The sequence below is a fragment of the Lepisosteus platostomus genome, chromosome 1 (genome assembly GCF_059453375.1).
Source record: "Lepisosteus platostomus isolate fLepPlt1 chromosome 1, fLepPlt1.hap1, whole genome shotgun sequence".
Lineage (NCBI taxonomy): Eukaryota > Metazoa > Chordata > Actinopteri > Semionotiformes > Lepisosteidae > Lepisosteus > Lepisosteus platostomus.
The window spans coordinates 13,300,260-13,318,494 of NC_142611.1; the positions used below are offsets into that span (position 1 = coordinate 13,300,260).

At 36.6% G+C, this 18,235-nt stretch overlaps 1 protein-coding gene across 1 annotated transcript in view; it reads right to left on the reverse strand.

Annotated features, from left to right (window-relative positions):
* Nucleotides 1–16,922, reverse strand: part of dkk2 (dickkopf WNT signaling pathway inhibitor 2) — a 35,205-nt gene extending 18,283 nt beyond the window's left edge. Inside the window, exon 1 of the mRNA XM_088624960.1 lies at nucleotides 16,193–16,922. Coding sequence (XP_088481086.1) covers nucleotides 16,193–16,405 — 213 coding nt within the window. The 5' untranslated portion in view covers nucleotides 16,406–16,922. The remainder of the gene's footprint in view (nucleotides 1–16,192) is intronic.
* Between the last annotated feature and the right edge of the window lie 1,313 nt (nucleotides 16,923–18,235).

Here is an 18,235-nt window from a genome sequence, read left to right on the forward strand (position 1 = left end):
TAAGTAGCTCCATTAAATCTACTTGAAAACGCACAGGTAACCAATGCAAAACCCCAGCACTGCAGTGACTTGATGAGAAAAGCCAGTGCCCGTCAGCAGCCTAGCAGCAACAATGTGAACAAGCAAGAGCCTGCTGGCCTTGCAGTCTGGCTCATCTACAAATAGAGATACAGTAGACGTCAAGTCGTGAACCCATAAAGAGTAAACCGGCATCGCCACATTCTTCTTATCAGGTAGGATTTTACTTTAGCAAAGTTTCTCAAATGATAAAAAAAAATTATCAAAAAGTCTATCACATCGGTCACAAGAAATCTTAGGATCCAAAAAATTGTCCGTTCTTGAACCTTGAAGACAGCAATAAACTGTTGTCAAAATTACCCTAGAAAAAAATAATCCTAGATTAAAATAATCATTTTAATAAACTGAGTTTAGGGCCAGTCTGTTGTAGCCATTTTTGGTTACTAATAACAGACAGTTAGACAGTCTGTGAGGATAGAAACTGTCATGTCAGTTTGGCCTGGAAATAACACCTACTGTAGTTCATTGTGTCAATGATACAGAAACAAAAAGTCAGTTTATATCGTACATCCTTATGATATTGCCTAGTGGTACCCACTGAACGGCATGTCTCTGTCCCTTAGATCCCTGAAGTTGAATTCCACATGTCCCCCAGATCTTTATATTGTTGCTGATCTTGACAGTGTTAAAAGGTTTGATTTAGTCAGTGCCCAGTTCTGAACATCTGACTAAAGTCCCCAAGTAATCTCTGTACCAAGCTAAACAGACTAGTAAAAGCCACCCGTTTATCTATCTGTCTGTCTGGTCTGTTGCATGAGTGCTGTTGAAGTTTATTATACGAAGAAGTATTGCAGTATAATTAATTCTTACAATGTAGTTATTGTTATCATGCACCTTAATTGGTCTGGTTACTCTTCTTGTGTTTACTACTTGTACTACAACTTTTGCTTCACTGTAGTGAATAACTGAAGTCATTATTTGACATATGCTATCCTGGAGTCTGATAAACGATTCAGCTTAGCTTGGCAACTTAATTGCAGTTACCATTGATTTTTATAAAGTTACATATTTCATTTATTTAATGTTGTGGAAGTCACATAAAGACGTCAGCAAAACTCATTATAGTAATAATTATAATAAATCCCCTCAAATTAGTTTAGAATTATGGAAATTTGGGAACACTATAAATATTCATTTTAAAAGGTAGCACATCTGTTGTATCTGTCTTTCTGTTTGAAGCTCATTATAAACAAACACTGCGTTGCGGAGCACTTTGTGCCGTAGTTCTGAGCTGCCTGCTAAGCTGATTTTAAAGATATGAACAATAGAGCGCTTTCCATTTCCCAGCAGAAAAGTATGGTTTAGGGTCAAAGTTACTTATGAGCAAGCTTTCCTTTATAAGCACAGTTACTGAATTAAGAGGTAATTGCTTTTAATGCTGGTTATGTTACCCACTGTTTTATTTGGGGCGCCTGTGGCTTTTTTTATGAGATTAGTTCTGTTATGGAAGCAATTAAGTCAAGGTAGAAGGAGACCCTTTCTTCATTTTTTGCTTCAACAATGTGAGAGTTTTGCTTCAATTTTTAATTTATGTCTCCTTCCAGTTGCCACAGTTTACGGTAACAGCTAAATATAAGAGATTCAAAGCAGGTTTGGCACTACTCAGCTACAAAACTATTCCCCATGCACACTAGTAAACAGACAACATGAGTAAGATTCCAGTTGGATGTTTTAGTTATTAGGCTCCAGAGCTTATTCATTAGCCTGACAGATACAAACTCTGCACACATAGCAACTAAAATCAACAGCATTGAAGAAAAAGTGATGACAACTGAATTGATTTTCCCCCAAAATCATGCTTGCGTAGCCAGTGGAGTTACAGAAATAGTTATCTCAGCTAGAAATTGCATTTTTACGTGTTGCATCTATTTGCCTCTTTTGCATGGTTTCAAAGCAATTCAAAATAAAGCTGTTAAGCACTCTGTAGCTCAGTCCGTGCATGAGAAAAGGCAGAAATACTAAAAATCCATCCATTTTCTAACAGCTTCTTCCAATTCGGGATCACAGGGGAGTTGGTGCCTATCCCAGCAAGCAACAGGTGCAAGGCAGCTGGACAGGACAGCAGATCAGTGCAGGGCAGTCACACAGACACAAACACATATGTTACACACACCCATTCCAGGCTCCATTTTCCAAGAAGCCAATTAACCTGCCAGTGTGTCTTTGCACTGTGGGAGGAAACCCACAGGAACACAGGGAGAACATAGAAATTTCACACAAATAGCACCGCAGGTCCAGAATTGAGCCTAGGGCCCCTGCGGTGTCATCAATGCTAACCCCTAACCCACCATGCCTCCAGGCTCTTAGCCTTCACTTTTTAATTCAGTCCTTTCACTTGTCAATTCCCCTGCCCCCTCCAGTAAGGCACCAACATAAAATAACAAAAATAACACTGGTACAGATCCTACATAAATAATTCAAATAGCAGTTTCAGTTGTCAGTTGTCTTCATACTACAGTATATCATGGTTTAAACTGTGGCATTCTGCTATTAAGGTGTTGACAATTTTCACAAAATGAAGAACTTAATCTACAGATACTGTACAAAATTCCAGATTAGTATGCTAGACAAGAAAAAGCTAAGTCATTGCTTCCAAAGGATATCCAGTAACTGATCATTCTGAACCTTGACAACTTAAATGTTAAACGTAAATACAGTACAACAATTCTAAACTCATTATCTACAACTCAGGAAACATCTCAACGTGCAAAATAAAGATATGATTACATCTCCTAAAAGTCTATTGTATATGTACAGTATACGGTCATATAACAAAATATAATGAAACACTAAATTACATTTTTTTGTAAATTACATTTACAGTTTTTTCAATTACAAGCTGACAGGTTGATACTGTAGGCACCGATTATTAACTTGAGTTACATCTCAAGAATGAAAAGGTAAAAAAACAAGATAACACAGGTATTTTGCCAAACCATAATGTACCTTGAAGATAAATTGGCAGATTGAGAACAGTAACTTGTTAATTAAATGGGATTATCTGGTTTTAACACAAAAGCTCTGTCATTTTCATTAAAAATAAAACAGTGCTCAAGGCAAAGAGCTTGCTCTAACAAAGACATGATGGCAACGTGTCACTATGGGGAAAAAAGGCAGGAAAAACAGAGCCATTCCTAGACAACTTCCTGATCCAATAATTAAAAAAAATATTCTGAGAAATATGTCACAGGACATGGGTACTTTAATGAGTATAGTATCAGTAAGCACTGCTCAGGACAATGACTACTGAAATATGTATATCTTTCCATTTTCAATAAATGTACTACAGAAATATAAACAACAATATTCACTTGATAAAAGGAAAGATCTCCCATGATTAAACCACTATTTACTACAGTACATTGCATACAGTAACACAAAATGGACAATTATTAAATATTGTGATGTAGCATTTCTTATCATGGATTTAGAAATACTTTCTAAAACTCCAAATGCACACAAATAAGCATTCCTACAAAATATTTTGGATTTACTTTTTAAAAATCAACAAGAAAAATACATTTGAAAATATAATAAATATAATTTTCAGTATAGGCAGATCATGTTGCAATTACTCAAGTACACTGTGAATACTTTACTTCTTCATTAATTGTAAACTTCTCTTCTAATATCTTTCTCCAAAAGCTATTCACTTGTTTCACATCCTCAAGGCTCCTGTCTCACTACATGCTGATAGATCTTTTCAGCCTTGTTGTGACTGTGTGGGAAACATACTGTACATATTTAAAAAAACAACAGTCATGAAACCATCTGAGGTCAAATTCCAGGGAAGCACTGTAGCAGTATTTCAGTAAGATTTTGACTATACTACCAGTATAAGTGTGTACTGCATATGGAATCCTTTTTTATGATAATATCTGTAAAGAAAATGCACTATTTGTCTATCCAAGCCACCATTATTTTTATGCAATCCTTGAGATACATTAATATTTTCTTTTCCTTGTGTAATGTATTACAAACAGAATAAGAAGATCAGCAAAAAAAGTTTGCCAGAAAAGTTCTTTAAAGAATGTATTGTATTAGATACAGGTACAGTGTTTTCAGGAACTATCCAGGAAATGTATACTGTATTCACAGATATATTGGAAATCAAAGTCTTACTAAAATACTACCTAAAAATGAAAACTATATATCTGAACAGTTGCATCACAGAAAAATCAAAATAATTTGAAAAGAAAATATAATAGTCAATAGATTTTTGACATGCTATTTTCTCATGACTCTGAAAGGAGTGTACCGTAAGAGTCCAAGTGTTATGACTATGTACTGCATCTACTCTTTACTTATCCTTCATAAGGAAATACAGTCAAAGATTTCTAGAAATGAATCCAGACTGAAAAATACATGTAGAAAGATCATTTGGGCAAAAAAGGGAGTTATTTCTTTTCAATCTGCACAAAGCTTGATTTCAATTTTATATCAGCTCACTTCAATGTAAAAGAAAAAAAGTGGAGATATCTATTAAAAGCTGGTGTGATGTACAAGGTTGTGTGTTGAAAATATATTGCTCAATAAAGAAGCTTTCAGCACAATTACAATGGAAACCCAGCCACAGTGTTCTGGGAAAGGAAACTTTTAAAACATTAATTTCCCTTTAGAAACAGAATTACATTTGAAAACATGATGCGATAGACAAAATGTAGTAGTCCTGGAGTTAAACACAAATATGCTAACAAGTCTGAGATGATGTAATAGAAGATGTGATTAGCAGATTATGAGCTGTTGCACAGACACACAGCAAGAAATTAAACAATGTACAGTATATCAGTACAAAAAAAATATAAATCCATACTTCAGTATCTGGCAGTCTCTTCAGGAACGTAACATTTACATGAAAGGATCATGTTTCAAACATGAAAATGACCTCAAACACAACAAAATTCAACCTATATGCTATATATCCGAATGAAGAACAGAATGAAAACAGCAGGTTTAAGAGATTATAGTATAAACAGAGAGAAAACCTGCAGACCTTTAAACGAAGCATAATGGGATACCAAAGTCAGGACAAAGCTAAAAATATATTGCGATTGCATGAACAAAAACTTTGCATCCCAAACTCTGCAATACAGCAATACAAAGGGCAGGATCCTGCAGACAACAAATTCAAAGTCTCACACACTTCACTTGAATTCCCACACTTTCTTGCATGGCAATTCACCCCGTCTGCAGCTTTGAAGAGTGATGACACCCTCAAATCAGGCTCTAACGGCCTTATCCGGCAATCAAGGTACACTTTCAACCCACAATCAAACTGCAAAGATCAAAAACCGCACTCCCTTTACAGCTCCACCTAAAAGAACAAGAAGGTGGACCAGATCCTATAAACTCCAGACTCCTAAAAGACAGCATTTGGGACCCAGAGGATCATTAGAGCCAGTTTCTAGAAATGCTGGAAAAAGAAAAGCTCTTGGTTAATTTCCAGAGATAATTACTGCAATGATGTCTGCTTTACATGGATGCACTAAATAAAAGACCTGTGCTTTACCTTTACCACACTTTTAAATAATTTCAGGAAAAAGGCAGAAAGGTCCAAAGCACTAAAATTTTACGGCACAGTTTTATTAAAAGGAAACTATTCTAACTATCACGATAAGAAAAAAACCTTAACGTTATTTCACACCTTAATGTAAAATTACGTAACTTTATATTAAAGTTGGATTAAAAGTATCGAGATTTCGGTTTACTTCATGCTGCTACATTTTTTCTAAAATGTTTTAGATTTAAAACATTAGTAATGCATGTACGGTACATTTATGTCGTGTACAATAGGCTAGAAACACAAAGTTGTAGTAAAGGGATATTTTACTATGAAAATAATAATGTTCTATGGAAGTCTGTAGTCATGTCTTAGTAATTTTAGCTGTATCATTCCACATCGCTTTAACACCATTGATGGCTGCTTTGCATATCAAAAGGGAACAAACACCCTGTTATCTCAAAAAGACAGAGAAAAGCCACTGTACAGATGGTATAGTCAATGTGATTCCTATCAGGGGTTGCTGGCTCAAGTCTAGGAATGATTACATCACTGACAAGTACATTCGAACCACAACTGAGGCTCTAGTGTTTCACAAGCTTCCCTTTGAAAACCAACGATACAAAACCAAATCTTGAATGATAAGAATGTTTTATCTTGTCATGTTTGATGTTTTGTTTGGATGAGCCTTACCGATCTCCACGACTACAACAAAAGAGTTCAGGCTCTTCCTTTTTTGTGAAAAGGATTTCATGCTCACCGTCTCAGATGTCTTAGACTAGAACTTCTTTCTTGTAAAACTAAAGTAGGAACAGAGCTTTGATAATAGTCAACAAGAACTGTAACCTAATTTTGCAAAAAGGCATATATTTTGAGATCTTGTACTGTCTTATTGATCGACAATTGTTAGACTTTTGTATCGTCTTCTACATTCTAAATCATATGCAGTACTGTAATAGTAAAGCCATTATACTGTATACATTACATGTCAGTGATACCCAGTGGACTGAGAAAACAGCTAAAACAGCCTTAAAAATATATTGCCTTTTCAATGTTTTGTTGTTTAAACTGAAATTATAATACACAATCTATTAAAGGCATGATGTTTTCTAGTAGTCAAGATCAAGGTGGGATTTTTTGCATATATACAGTGCAGTGCACTGTAAGCAGACTTTTTTGTGATGTTAAAACAACGCACAGGCATTGTTATTTAAATTCTCATACTGAATGTTCAAAAGTTCTAGGGATAAGATAAATTACAGTACACATTAGTAAAAAAAATTAAGATAAGAAAACATTGGTTGCATTAGTATTCAGACCAATGAACTCAACTTTAGTGGAAGCACCTTACGAAGCAATTCTATCCACAAGTCTTTTTGGGTTAGGCTCTATCATCTTTGCACACTGGCTTGGTACAATTAATCACTCTTTAAATATTTTTAAATATAATAAAGCCTGAACTTCTTGGCCATCCTCTAATAATGTTCAATTAAAGATGTATGTACTGTAAGTGTAAACAACTCCAGGATGCACTGTACTGTTGGTCTACAGCCAGATCAGTTAAATGGCTCCCCGATTTGATTGTGTCTAACTTCCAAATGATTTACTACTCTCCCGGGTCAATTTACTTGGAGTGCTCCAGTGAGGACAGGAAGGCTAGAGTGATAATGAGAAATCACACCTCAGCATGCATTAGTTACACTAAAACAGTTGTGTTATGCAACCTAAAAAAATAATAATCCTGACTTTAGGAGGAAATGAAAGCAATTGAGTCCTGCATGTTTAATGCATTCTCCATCAAACTAAACAAACCCACTTGTTAAAATATATGACCATGACTGATACAAAACAGCCTCAGTACTAACCCCATCGCAAGCCACTATCCTTATGGATCCGAGGACTGTAAGAACCATGCATGTCTCCGAGCTGTCCATAATACACCAAATGAGAGGGAAAATCTTAGATTTCTACTTTTATTAGACAACGGTAGAAAGGTACATAAACGCCAAAAATCTGTACGACAATAAAAATATTATTTAAGATAAGATAAAAACAGTTGCTCTGATACAGAAGTAGAGGCAGCTTTTAAGCTCCGTGTATTGTTCCATTACTAACTTTCTTCTATGATTAATTCTTTCTTCTATGATTATTCATCTATAATCTCTGTGCAGGTGGAGCGGTGGCTCTGTGGCTCAGGATCTGCGCCTGTGGCTGGAAGGTTGCCGGTTTGTATCCCGCGGCCGGCAGAGGAATCCTACTCTGACCCCAAGCCTCTTTCCCTGTCTGTGTGTCTCATGGAGAGGAAGTTGGGGTATGTGGAAAAAAACAAACTCCTAATACAAGAAATTGTATTTGGCCAATAAAGTGATCTTATCTTAAGAATTTTCTGTCTACTCAAACTAAACTATAAAGTAGCTGGTGGACACTCCGTTTCCTGATATGGTAAGGTTTCTCGACATACTGTACTGTATGTCTCGCATGCATAACTCACTAACTTATTACAAGTTCCATATACTGTATAAATGCAGATAACTTATTATATATACACATTTGCAATTACATGCGTAACTCAATTCTTCAAACTAACTCATGTTAAGATATATCATTCGAAAATCTAAAAACCATTTCTGATCATGCAGTGAAACTGTTCTTCTCAATCCCCTCTGGTTTAAAATCTGATCACCCTGCAGGTTTCAAATCTATCAAATGTAATCATGTTTAACATGCCTCTTGCACTAAGCCTGAAGAAGTTCAAATAGTTCAAATATCCCGCATGTAACGGGGAACCACAGTCACTCAACAGAGAGTACCAATTGCGTTAAAGCCAATACATTGGCATTGGCACTGGCAAGTTATTTTGATACAGAAGTACTCTGAAAAAATGAAGCCTTTTATTTTGTCAGCTCTTGCAATAAATTTCAAATCTACGTAGTTTTAAAAGAGAAAAACGGTTCAGCAATTTTATGCTTCTATGGCAGGGCTTAACCACATTGAAAGCTCATCAAACTCTGGCAAAGTCCCATAAATTGTCATTTGACAGCTGCGTGGCTGCAATTGGGCGTTCTTCACGGTTGGCAAGGGTACAGTTTATTCTGAAAACAGCATGCTCCTTCAGTATGAGCTAGCATTTCACTGGGTGGCCTAGCCATTCTTTTTGTTTTGCCTTTCCAATTTTGCACACTTGAAACCAGGCCAGTTGTTGCAACTTATAATGTATGTCTACTACACATACACTGCTGTAATCTGCTGCTTTAATGTTAGAGAAGAGCAAATGCCTCTGGGAGACACATTTCAGCAGTTGTCTAATAAAACATGAAAAATGGCTTACATTCTTGTAAAGGCTGGTTAGAAACCATAAAAAAATGAATGAAAATAAAAAGAAATGAATTAAGTGGTAAATCTGTGGGAATCTTGCTTTTATCCTGAAGTGCCAAAGAGCAATAATACACATACTATTCATATGACCAGTAATAAGAATAAATGAGTTCTGTTCTGAGTGTGTAAAATTACTTTGTAATGTTCTGAACAACCGTTACATCAATGGGTGGCATGGTGGCACAGTTGTTAGCATTTTAATTATGGACCTAGGGAGCTATCTGTGTGGAGTTTGTACGTTCTTCTGATGTTTGCATGGATTTCCTCCAGGTCCTCTCACTTCCTCCCAGTCCTAAACCATACTGGTAGGTTAATTGGCTTCTGGGAAAATTGGCCATGGTGTGTATTTGTGTGTGCCCTGGGATTCCTTGCTCATATAGGCTCCCTGAATTGGATGAAGCAGTTAGAAAATGGATGGATCTTTATATCAATAGGCTTTGGGCATTTCTTAAATACTGATTATTTAAAAAGAGGCTTTAAGTGGTGCTACATGCTTGTGAGTAAATATAAATTGCAACTATATAATTTTTGGAAAAGATGCAAACAATCTAGAATTCAGATTCACTTTGTTTTCAGAGGTGTACAGAGCAGCCTGTTTTTTCATCTACTGTAAATGTTTGCTTTGCTAGTCCATACTTGCAAAATGCGCTATATTTACACGGGGCAATGCATTTAAACAGTTTATTATTCCCATACAAAAGAAAGCTCAGGATGCCATTTCTTTATTTTTACAAAGTATTTGGTGAACAAACAGTTTAAACTGTGAGCCTTAAATGCAGGTTTCAACATTTATGTGATTTGTCACAGTAAAGGTTGATTCAGACAGATTTTTCTGTCTTCATACCACTTTTTAAAAATCCCTAGGCACGTAAATAGAATTTGTAAAAGACATTTGGTAGGGAAAATTGAATATAATAGTCTGTTTCTGAATTATGGAAGCTGAACTAATAACTCCAGCTCTCTTACTATAAACACTGTCAACACAAGAGAGACAAACAGTACAAACAGTTCTGCCATGTTATTTGTTGTGTCAACGGACATCTCTGTATTGTACTGGAATGTCACTTCTTACCTTTGGGCTACTGAGGAAACCCACAGTCGCCACTTATTAAAATGGCCAGATGGACTGGTGAGTAGGTGAAAGGTGGACCACAATCACACATAATGACCCAGTACCGTGTAATATATTTACAAACTAAAACACGTACCGTAGCTAAATGATAACTATTGGAATGATCTTCCTACCAAACACAATTGTTTTTAATAAAGGAGTGGGTGTGTTATATTTATGCCTCAACAAAATCAAGTGGAGTGCACCACGTTTTTCCACAACATTGTGGCAACTCTCTGCATCACAAAATTGACCAGCTACCCGATGCCACTGTATGGATGGGAGCTACACTCTTTTGTTGAGTCCCTGAAAGAACATATTCACAAAATATTACCGCCATAACAGACTAAGATTTTTAATATATACAGTAACTTTTTTTTCTTTGTTTTATACCTTTTGCAGTTCCCCCTATCTGAGTTACATTAGTTCACCAGGCCTCACATATCCCTCTAGCACACAATGATCAGTCATCTTTAGAAAATCCTTTTATATTGCACGACACCTTCGACGCTTCACCTTGGATGTCATTTCACCGTTCACAGGACCTTTCTGCCTTTCTCATCATTTGCTTCTTGTGTTTTTTCTTTTGCGCCCCCTTCTTCTGCTCTGCACCTGAGGAGGGCTCCACTACCGAGACGCTGCGTATTTAGATAGATAGATAATACTATATTAATCCCGTAGGGAAATTGATAAAGTATTATCTATCTATCTAAGTACGCAGCACCTCGGTAGTGGAGCCCTCCTCAGGTGCAGAGCAGAAGAAGGGGGCGCAAAAGAAAAAAAAAACCGCAAGAAGCAAATTTTCCTTGTCCGATTCACTTTTCGGCATGGAATTCTCCCAACTGTGAGTCACCCAAAGCCAGATGAGACCTCTCCTTTTAGTGGATCAGTTAAGCCATATTAAACCCACTTTGAGTGATCAGATTTCATTATCTTGTCTTGGTCATTGGTGAAGTATTATAGCGCACCCATGCTACCAGACATCAAAGAAGCTGAATTTTTATGGCTTCTGCCAAACCTATGTTGCTGCTGATCTTAGTTAACTAACAGGGCACAGTAAAAAACAGACCTGCAAAATGTTTATACGTGTAAACTGCTTTCTTAGTGTTCAGGAATAAGAAATCAAATGTCTAGTTACAGACCACATTTGTTAGAATAATCATTTAGAAAATAAAAATTGTTCAAAACAAAAATCTTTTTTATTTGACACTGAGACTTCTTGCAAGCAATGTTATACTAGTGTTGCCTGAATGATGACTTCAAAGTGCATGTTACGTTGTTTTATGCACTTACTGTAAGTCAAGCCATGAGACATTGCTTCAGCAATTGAATTAAAGTCAGATTGTACAAGAGAGTGGAATTTAAAAAGGACAACAGGCTTAACAGGATATTTTAAAGTCGAGTAGTCAAAATATAGGTTTAACTTCTAACACCAATGACAGCACGTCCTACAGCATAGTCCCATGGGCGTTGCTTTGCAAGTTCTGGTACAGAAGGGAAGAGTGACACCTACTGGTCCACTGAGACCACTTAAAGCAATAACCTGGTTGACCTTGGAGGTCTCCTAACTCCCTACTCTTGTTTATGTTCTGAGATCTGAAGCTACAAGCTACAGTACACTGCTGCTATAAGCAAATTGTAGGCTAAGTTATAAGTGAAAGCATACAGTAAGTGATAAGTGGAAACATATAGGCTAAGAAATTTTGCAACAGTGGTACTTACTTTCCAAGATGTGGCAATTAAAGAAAGACATTTGTTTCACTTACTGTATTTATTACTACACTTGCTCCAATAGCTTATTTTGTGTTGTTAGAAGCTACTTTATCAGAGGATTTCATACAAATGTATCTTAAAAGAAGCCAGAGTCGCATCAACAACGATGGGTAACTTGTTTCAGATTCCCCACAACGCTGCGTCTAAAAAAATGTGCTTGTGCAGTAATGTGGTTACCAAAATTGTGCATAATAACCCAAATGCGGATTCGCCATTGTATTGTAGAGCTTTTACATGAAATCTATCGATTTAAAGTCTAAACTTTTAAGTATGGTATATCCTACCAATCTGTTTTTATTGTTTCCACTTATTGTCTGCAAGATGAAAATGATATGTTAACATAGACAGCTTTTCTTAGCTTCTTAGGCTCAGTGTTTCTCACCTTAAAGTTTGTATTTCATGTTCATGCATGTTAGTTGCTACGGTATCATTTTGAATTCTCTTTCCGGCTTCTATCATGTTTTCCTAATCCCACTTCCAAAGATTGAAGTACAGTATAAGTTACGAATGTGACTATTTTACTATGTACACCACAATGTACTGTAGGTTATCAACAGAAATTAAGAAGAGCAGCAGTCCCAATATAGATCCCTGTGGTACCCCATTATCTACATTATTTCCCTACAGTTTGAAGATTCACCCCTTATCTAGAGTCTCTGGTAAAGAAGGCACTTCTGTTTTCATTTAAGTGTACTTTACTTTTGTTATTGAGTTTTTTTAATCAGTCAGTATGGAACTTTCCTTCAAACCTTGGAATGTACTGTATCTGGTTGCTCCTTACTGGGATGTTTGTATAGTAGCAATATAATTTTTTGTGGTAGCCAAAATTGTTCACAATACAAACTTATAAAGTCTCATTAATGCACTGTACAATAAAATATAGCATCTCTTGAAATAAATGCTACATTTTTAACTGTAAATATGTACATTCTATTTGCCCTTTTTTGCATCTGCACATTCTCTAGATGTCAATAATGTGTCAATGTACTGTAAATACGTAAGGCATTTCTGTAAGTAGCGTGTTCAAGCTCTGTGTTTCCCCACACAGCATCTATCATTTATTTTTCCTACCCATTTGTAACATCTTGACCTCAATCAAAATCTTTTAAAATTTCATTTGCTGCTTCTGCAGTGTTTCCTAATCATCCTACAGTAGCATTGTTAGCAAAGTGGCATAAATTAAAAAGAAGAGTGGAACTAATACATGGCCCTGTGGTACTCCACTATACATCACCCCAATTGGTACATTCAAACATTATCTGTACTCTGTTCCCCATCAGTAATTTAACCACTCCATGGATACTACTGTACACCCGTCTTAAGAGAGTGCTGGAAAAGTTTTGTGAGCATTCTGTGAATAATATCTCTTGGTTCCTGAAGCACAATTGGTACAACACTTTTGAGACCTTCAGATCTGTTTTTCTGCTTCCAGTAATATATCTGCTTTTCCTAAATTCATAATATTTTAAAAAGAACTTAGTATTTGCTCGGCCTGTGACATGTTGTCAGTTTCGGCCTTGGTGTGTGCCTGAATAAAACATTAGCAAAAATATTTTTTTGGGGTGGCACAGTAGTGCAGTGGTTAGCATTGCTGCCGTGCAACACTTAGATCAATTCCTGGAGTACTTTCTGTCTGGAGGTAACATGTTCTGCTTATGTTTGCAGGGGTTTCATCCCACAGTCCAAAGACATACTAGTAGGTTAATTGGCCTCTTGAGGAAATTGGCCCTGGTGTGAGTGTGGGCGTGTTTGTGTCTGTGCGTGCCCTGCAATGGACTGGTATCCCATCCAGGGTGTATCCTGCCTTATGCTAGTTGCTTGTCAGGGATGACCCTCATGACCCTGAACTGGATAAAGAAAGTTGGAAGTCGAACGGATGGGTGGATGATTTTTTGGGCAGTGGAGGCTTTTCAGTGCTACTGCTGTACTGCTTATTGCATGGTACAGTGTAGGTGTCTGACTTTAATTTGGGGCTGATTTGGAAGAAGCTTAGAAAGCGTGTGTTTTTTAAACCATTGATGGCAGTGTTTGGAAACGAGGGTATGGTGAGGGAGGACAGGGCTGGTGGGTTGGGAGGAAATGTTATATTGTTTTGTTCTTGCCTTGCTTCCTTTTTGGAATCTTTCAAATTTTTAAACATTGGTTCCCCAGAAAGTACCCATCAATACTCATTAATGCAGACATATCTTAACACATTGGCTTCTTTTCCTAATGCTGTTCACTAATAAATCACTAATGCCATTTTGTACAGAGTGTAAAATCCACCGTTTTTTCTTTTACCTCAAGAACTGCATTACATATACTTTCTTTTGTTTTCAAATTGCAAATACTAGACTTAACAAATAAATCTACTGTACAAGCACCTTTACAACGAATGCTGGACGAAGGGATGATAATACATCCAAATGCGAATTTGAAAAAAAAAAAAGGTTTGTCTACTTTGCTGCCCTGAAGCTGTGATTATAGATTGATTAAAGTTTGTATTTCGTAAAATAATATGCACACTGTAGAGCTTGAGGTAAGATTGTGTATTCTCTAGCCCTTCACACCAAGACTGTAATGCCATGAATATGGTATAAAAAACATACATTTTACGACTCTAGAGGAAAAACACTGTACGCTTATACTATGGGTTATTAGAAAACAAAAGACATTAACAGAAAACATTCAGCTGAAGATGTGGTAACGAATTTTTCCGAGCTTTCTTAAAACTATGTAGAGCTCAAACAGCAGGAGGTAACGCTTCGATCACAATTAAACAAAAAAATTATAGGTGCGCCTTCTAATTACCACGATTTAAATCTCATCACTCCAGCACGCGCCTTAGTGGGCTCACCTGATGACAGGTTGATTTAAAGAGAGCCCAGGGTTGTAACAGGAAAGTGAAGTTGTAACCGTTTTCAATTTAAAACTCTAATTATTAACTCACTGAAATATTCCGAGCTCGTAGTTCTGTTTTTTAATCCAAGGTTTCGCAAGGAGCGTTTAAATAGGCGATTTAGTTGTGGAAGACCTGGAACAGCTGTTGTTCTGTTGCTAGTTTATTTTTTTACTGTGTTCTCGCTCATGCACTTGTAGCTTCTATCAGCAAACAGTGTCAAGATGTTCAGATATACAGTAGCCCCCAAAAAGAAAATCACTCCATAATCAAAGGCTAAAGAATCTGATACACGAAATACCGTGTCTGATGTTACATTTAAGAGGGAACATTTGAAAATAAAGTTGCGTTGGAACGTTTTCTTTCTTGATACTAATGTGGTTGACACCACTTAGGACATAAAACTGAAAAAGTATCAGGTTTTGTCCTCTGGCGCCACCAGGTACAACAGCCGTTATTTAGCTTAACACGGAGTCATCGGTTCACAGTGGTTCGAATCTGTAAGGTGTAACAAAATAGTACTTTTGTTGATCGTTCATAACGGTGAAAAGGGTGTTTTCGTACCAAAATAATCATTTTTAGAAAAGGGGCAATAATTATGTCTAAAATACAGTCACATCTCAGGATAATTGTGTATAATACATGGAGATAAGAAGACTATTTTAGTAACTATCCGGAAATTCATTCATCCCCTCTCTCAGCTACATGTGGTTATTTTCAAAGAAAAGCGTAGTAATTAAATTTAATTTTGGAAGTAAGTTATAAACTCCTCTGTACCACATATAAAACGTATTTTCTAATTACATTTAATCCGCCTATGGATTGCTTCGGCAAACACGTTTACGGTTTACAAAATGAATATTTTCTGGAGATATAAATTATTTTAATTGCCGCTGTCTGAATGTTTTACAAAGAAACGTTTAGCCTATTGGGTTAACTTCATAGATGTAATTTAGACATCAAACTTTAAAAGAATCGGGACTTTAATGGAAATACTGTATATCGTCCTCCTGACAGCCTTTTTTCACACAGCATAAATTTAAAGAAAATATAGCAAACGATTCGCAAGGGATGGAGAATAGGTCAACCTGTTTAAGAAAGTTAAAAGCTACTCTGTTATCTAAAAACGTCTAAAACAACATATTGGAAAAATCTGACCTGAACAAGGCACCACAGCCTTAGGTGATCTAAACCACGAATGTCTTCATAATAGAATGCTTAGCGTGCTACGTCACCTAGTTAGCCTTATCGAAAGAAGTTCTAATTTCTGTCCGTTGTGAAGGGTTCTGCTAAAACGTTTACTTTGCAAGAACAACCACACAAGTAGTCTAGTGTTATTTTAAATACAAAGCTCAACTACAAAATCTGACACATTCAGATTAATACAATCAGACTTTAACGGCTTTACTTCACTTACAGTACTAGTTCCAGTACAGTTAATATCGAGCTTGCAGGTGAATTAAAAGACCAAGCCTACCTGTCCCGGGTTATTGCTCTTCTTGCTGACCACGGCTGGCTTGAGACTGGCGGAGTGGTTGGTGGATGGAGTTGGGCTCTCTCCCAGCAGAGTCGATTTGATGGAGTTCACCTTGGATCCGGAGCCTTCTGCCCTGTGCGAACTCCCCAATATGAAAACTGCAGCCAGCAGAATGATACCACACCAACACCTAGTCCACGCCAGCAGCCCCATTTTTGAACACCAGTGTATTCTTTAAAAATGTCCAATTGAAAATTGTACCTCAAATGTAAGTGTATACAAATGAAATTGAAAACTATGTGCTGCGGACAAAGGTAAATGCGTGTAACTGACGATCTCAGAAGAACTGAAAAAAGACGAATGCGATCACCTTCTAAAGTTTTATCTAAAGCTTGTCCAGAGGTAACTAGCACAGCACTCACAATGGATCACAACCTTTCAAAATCAGCAACAACAAATAATAAGAACTGAAAAATCATAATATGCATAACAGAGAATCGTTTTTGTTGGTCTCGATGCGTTGAATACACAGTCTGCAAAGCAACTTGTGCCCGATGCCAGGCAGATTGTCCCCAGCAGTGTTTGAGTGTCAAGTGAGGCAGACTAGTACAGTATTTTATGATCTCAGAGACTTTCTTTTTATAGGCTCCTAATGGGCTTGTTTCCTCCGCCCCCACGGAGAGAAGATTTGACAAAAGAGTGAAACTGATCTCACAATGCGGCTAGCAGTTCAGCAGAACGCTGCAGTCTGAACGCCCTAGTCCAGACACACAGACATCGGAAACCCCTTTGGGGAAAACCGATCAAGCACAGCGCGACGCATTCAGTTGCTTATCGGACGCCTTTCAGCGTAAAACGGTTGTATGCTACTGAAACAGTAGAAACAGACGGGAAAACGTGTTCTTGTTTTCATCTGAGATCTCAGCATTGAATTTTGCAGTGAAAATGCCTATGTAGTATTACAATATTATGTTACTTCAGCTAGAATTTCGTCTTTGCCCACAGTATACAGAACATAGCGCATCATTTATTTTGTACCCACCCCTGTTCTATTGTTCTGGCTTAGACTTTCTTATAGTAAATTAGTTACTGATGATAGTTTCCATATCTATTAATAGCTACAAGTGAGGAACAAATCTAAAGATTTTTAAAAAAATGTGTTCTAAACACGTCTCTTGGAAGTAAACAAAAGCTGTTTAAAGACAATTCTGTTAATATACATTATAGTTTTCTTACATTTATTACCGAGTTATTATAAAAGATATTATAGGGTTTGTGCGGCAATATTGTGCGTACATTAAAACTCGAGAGTCATTCATTTAAAGGTAAATGTATCACGTGCATTCCGGATACAATTGCACGTCGATCACTAAGAAGAAAAAGATGTGTTTGACTGCACAGAGGTAATCATTTTGATATAAATACATGGGGGTTTGGTAAGATTATCATTTTCTGAAAAACATTTGATAGGATTAGCAATATAAAGATCCTAGACTGTCTCCCTTTGTTTATGGTTGTTTTTATTTACAAGGAATGAATCGTGGTTGTAGTAGCCCAGTCTTTGATGGTTCGAGCAACGGTTTTTTTTTTCCTGCAAGATAAAGCGATATACAGTAGTCGAGTACAATGCCTTATTTCAATTGATTTTAAACACACGTCTGTACTGTAGGATTGCTTTAGCATTGGATCTTGTTAAGAAAAAAAAACTTTATGGTCGACTTTACCAGATTAGATCGTTTAAAGTGTACTGTACTGGTGTAAACGTTCTCTGGTATCCTGTAGGTTATGAAGGAATAGAAATCTTTATGATTTGGAAATAAACACAAATATATTTGAAATGGTCACCCTACACATACAGCATGCTAGGGTCGAACCTTCACACATAAAACACAAGTAGCATTATTAAATTATCAATAATTAATAATTAAGTATTGTTTAATCTTATTAGCCTACTTAACATTATTGTATAGACTAATACGACTTCGCAAAAAAAGACTACTATTCAAATTTGTAACAGCCAACATTTTGCCTTCCGATTTTTTA